Below are 4,787 nucleotides of genomic sequence, written 5' to 3' on the forward strand. Positions count from 1 at the left end.
CTATTAGCAAAGGATTTAGTGTGCCAGAAGGAAAGTTTTATCTAGTAGATGGTGGTTATGCAAATACGTCATCCTTCATTGCACCATATAGAGGGGTTTGATACCATCTCAACGAGTTTAGGAGGCGTCGTTCATCACAAAGTGGTTATGCGAGCTACAGAGAGTTGTTCAACCACCGCCATGCAATTCTCCGTAACCATATAGAGAGGGCCATCAGTGTTCTAAAGAAAAGGTTCCCGATTCTAAAAGTAGGCACATTTCATCCCATAGAGAACCAAATCAAGATCACAGCTGCAACTGTTGCATTTCACAACATAATTAGGGGGCAAAATGGAGACGAAATATGGCTTGACAACCAACCAGAATACATCTCTCCATGTCAATATGTTGATGTTCCAGAGGGAGATACCAACTATCTCAATGACACAGAATCAAGTGATGGAAGCGCTCTAAGAGATCAGATCGCTCTTCAGATGTGGGCTTCCTACAATAGCTAGATGTTATAATGGGATGCCTACAATAGCTAGATGTGGGATGCCTACTATTATTACTTATGAAGTCTTTATGGTTTGTAGTTTGTCATGTAGCTAGTTGCCTAGTTCATTGGTTATGTACAAATATTACTTATGAACTTAAAGTTGCTTAGTTATGTACTATTATTTCCACAATTTCAGTTTTGAGAAAGGATGATTTGGAACAATGTGTACGAGAAAGGCTTAGTCGATGTGATGCATGATCACAAAGATAATCCAAAATTCAAAGGTCAAAAGGGTTGGAATCGTGATGGATGGAATAGTATCACTACCAAGTTCAATGAAAAGTTCCCTCTATCTCATTTCTCTAAACAACAACTGCAAGAGGAGAGAGAGCTTAAAGGATACTACAAGGCAATAAGGGATTCAAGAAAAAAAAGTGGGGTTGGTTGGAATGACACCCTATGCATGGTACTGGCTGAACCAGAAGTTTGGCCAAGGCTGATTCGTGTAAGCAAACTTTCTTTGTACAATTCCATCTTTGTGCATTCAATATGTTCACTTTTGTTACTAAAAAAATTACATTTCATGTTGCATTTAATAGGCTCACCCAAAGGTGTCAAAGTTTTGCAACAGGCCATTCCCTCTTCTTTACAATTTAGAAGGGCTATATGAAGGTGCGTGTGTGTATACTTCAGCATTTTGTTTATTTTTGTGATGAGCTGGCTGCTTATTTTGTCCTTTGTTCCACAACATACCAAACCAATTCTCCATTGCATGTTTAGAACTATACAAATTGAATACTAGCTAAGAATTAATATAACTAGTGTCTCTATTTTCTGAAAGATATAACTAGTTGTATGGAGTACTAGCAGATTGTCAGTATAGTTACAGAAACTACCCTAGGTTTTTTCTTCTCACTTGTTCTTAATTTCTTAATTTCTTGACCAGTAGTCCTCACAACAGAGTATACTTCTGCTACATTTTGTATAGATAGTGTGGCTACTAGAGAGTTAAATTTCACATCAACTCTTGTTGATCTTCCTCCACCTTCAACTCCATCTAGGAGTGTCTCTAGACAAAGTCTCAATCCCTTGAGTACTAATTCACTTGATTTGGATGGACAAGAAACCACAAGTGTGCTCAATCTGTCTACTAATGCTCAATCTGTTCCAGTCAATACTAATGAACACACTGAAGCTCAATTTGTCCCATCTAATCAAGAATCAAGCCAGAGAGAAGGTGGCAGTGGGAGAAAGCGTAAGCAAAGCCATGTTGGATTAGCTCTTGAAAGGTATGTGGAGTTTAAAAAGATCCAAACTACAGAAACACTTGAAACTCTTAAAGATCAGAAGAGGCAGGAGGAACAATTTTCCATTAGCAATTGTCAGGTTGAATTGAAAGGAATGGATGGATTAACAGCCAAGGACAAATCATACGCTTTGGTGCTTTTTGAATCTGCGATAAATAGAGAGGTTTTCTTAGCAACAATAGAGCATGATGTTACAGAAATTTGGCTCAAGCGCAAAATTAAGTATGTCCCTACTCTAATACCATTGCCCTTATTAAACTAGTAATTGTGGTACATTGGAGTACAAACATCTGATTTCTTCTTCGGTGCTAATTGTAGGTTGCTTAGAAGTAGTGTGTAGTGACGCGAGGCATGGATGTATTTTTTATTATTCTTTCACTATCCCTAGCAGCATAGTTTAGAAGCACAAAAAAACCTAGTACAGTTTGGTGGACATCGATACTTACCACTATTTTTGATCCACTGCTCACTAGCACATTGCACCTAATTTAGTACCAATAATTGCATTAGCAATGCCATTATGATCTCATGGAAGTGATTATCCTTTACTTAAAGGATATGTTGATTTGCTTACTGGTCATACCATTATGCTTATAATCCTGTTAATTTCATGGAAAATGTTTCTTATCTAGTAATGAAACAATAGAGAAAATGTTGGTTCAAATTATAAAATACCAGTTGTCTTCCATTTGCCTGACTCAGTGTTTTGTTGGGCATGGTTTACATGAATGCCATCTTGTTGAATACTATAGTTGCTTACATCAAAAACAAATCATGACCATGCAAGATGCTATAGTACTTGGTTTGTGTAACCATGTAAACTAAATATGTGTCAATTGGTGTTACTTGTAGAGTGCAAAGTGGAAGCAACACATGAAGTCGACATGGAGAAGAAAAATGCAACGACAGTCCACATGAAGCTTGTGAAAAAAGAATTAAATCCCAAAGTTCCTAATGAAGAGACTTGTATTACAGTTTTATGTTATATTGTCTATCTATTTGTGTGAATGGAGATGACCTTAATGGATGGATTAGCTTCGTTGATGCTTTAGTTTGATGTTGTTGCTGCTTCAGTTTGCTACTGATGATGCTTTTACTGTCTTTTACTACTTTAGTTTGCTTGACAAACTATTGTGATGATGAATAAAGTGTGATGTGATGATGGATGAACAATTTTATTATGCTCCAATTTACTTTGTTTGATATTTTTCTATTTTTTTGAAGTATTTTTTTAAACTATGCTTGGATGAACCAAGCAGCATGACCAACCAGTTTTCTACTTCAGTTTGCTTCAGTTTACTTTGGCCAAACCAAGCAACACAGCCATCCAATATAGTAGTACTCTGGCCGAGCGAAGCTGCTATGTTTTATAGCAACACAACCATATAGTAGTACTCTGGCTGAACCAAGCTGCCACGTTTTCCACCTCTCTCTACTACTTTGGCCGAGCGAGATATTCTCAAATACTTGGTTGCCAAAGGATGGTAGGCAAAAATACCCTAGTGGGGGAAATCCTCCAAAGAAATTAAAGTGCCATTTAAATCTTGTTGGTGGATTATTTCCATAGGTTTTTTGTCCTATTGCTGCCAAACCAGCCCTAAGTCGTACAATAATGATATGGTTGGTGGTGATATTCCAAAGATCTATCTATGTGTATATACAATGCACCATCTTCACTTTAACATATATATAGGCGGCCAGCCAGCTCTATTTATACTATATCTCTTGGCAGAATGAAAGAAAATATACAGTTACAATACATTGAAACGTGTTAGCATATGTGAAATGGTGGTGGACATTAGACAAGAGAGAATGAAAGCTAGATGTGGAGCAACGCTTGGGTATAAGAGGAATCAGGAAAGAAGCCAGGATATTAAAGCCTTGGTTGATCTCTTGATCTGACTTAGCATGGAACATACTGATAAACTTTAGCTCCAACTATACAACACAAGGGTGATTAGTTGTGCAGTCTATACCTGTTCCTGCTACTGGTGCCGAGTTAACCAAGACATGTGGATCAGAGATTTAAAATTTGTACTAGTGTGTGCATAACTACTAAACATGTTTGTTTCTGGTGCCGAGTTAACCAAGACATGTGGATCAGAGATTTAGAATTTGTACTAGTGTGTGCATAACTACTGAACATGTTTGTCAGTGGGATTAGAGACTCAAATGTTGGTTTGAAATAGTCCTTATTGGCATAGATCTACAGATCTTAGCTTTTCAACTCTATGCTGCTAACTAGTTTGCCATCACAAAAATAAAACCAACAATTTCCGACAACTTAAGCCTTCGGACATAAGCCCTAAACCGTCAAACATACCTTTGTCCGACAACTTAGGGCTTATGCCCGACGGTAAGTGTCCATCAGTTCTAAAAGGTCGGAGATAAGCTTAGGACATAACATATCTCCTATGGCCTCTAGGGGCTATCGACAGTTAAATCGAGTAATGGCCATGATGGCGTCCAGTGGGCCCCATAGACGTTATCTCCCACGGCCTGCATGCATATAGTTTAAATAACAATTTCGTGGGGGGCCACTGGACATTTGTCACGGTCATTACTCGGTTTAAATGCAGACGACAAAGTGTATCTCTGACGACTAATGTTGGAGATAACCTTATTTCCGACCTTTTACAATCGACGGAGCCATGCTGTCGAACATAGGTCGGAAATAAGTAATGTTCGACGGTATAGGGCTTATATGCGACGGCTTAGGCCATCGAAAATATCCATGTTTACTATTCTATCTGATGTGTATTGTCAGGTTTTGTATTGTGTTTAGCTTTGAACTTGCAGCTTAGTGCGCCACCAACCATAGAATTATGGCAACAAGAACTTATTTTTAGAATGTGTTATCAAGACGTTCTGCATATAAGCCATATATATTGCTTTGAATTTTGAATTAGCTTAGCTCCTGTTTGAAACAATCCAGTTTTTAAGAAACCAATTTTTATTTTTTAGCTAGAAGAGACCAGCTTCTTAGTTTTTAAGAAACTGAG

General features: G+C 37.8%; 1 protein-coding gene across 1 annotated transcript; it reads left to right on the forward strand.

The window, feature by feature from the left end:
- Positions 1 to 619: 619 nt before the first annotated feature.
- LOC109940312 (uncharacterized) lies at positions 620 to 2,125 on the forward strand. Its single transcript, XM_035959940.1, has 4 exons — positions 620 to 983; positions 1,090 to 1,154; positions 1,471 to 2,007; positions 2,104 to 2,125. The coding sequence occupies exons 1-4, from the start codon at positions 687 to 689 to the stop codon at positions 2,123 to 2,125; spliced, it is 921 nt and encodes a 306-aa protein (XP_035815833.1). The 5' UTR covers positions 620 to 686.
- The last annotated feature ends 2,662 nt before the right edge of the window (positions 2,126 to 4,787 follow it).

The sequence above is a fragment of the Zea mays genome, chromosome 6 (assembly GCF_902167145.1).
Source record: "Zea mays cultivar B73 chromosome 6, Zm-B73-REFERENCE-NAM-5.0, whole genome shotgun sequence".
In the NCBI taxonomy this organism is placed as follows: domain Eukaryota; kingdom Viridiplantae; phylum Streptophyta; class Magnoliopsida; order Poales; family Poaceae; genus Zea; species Zea mays.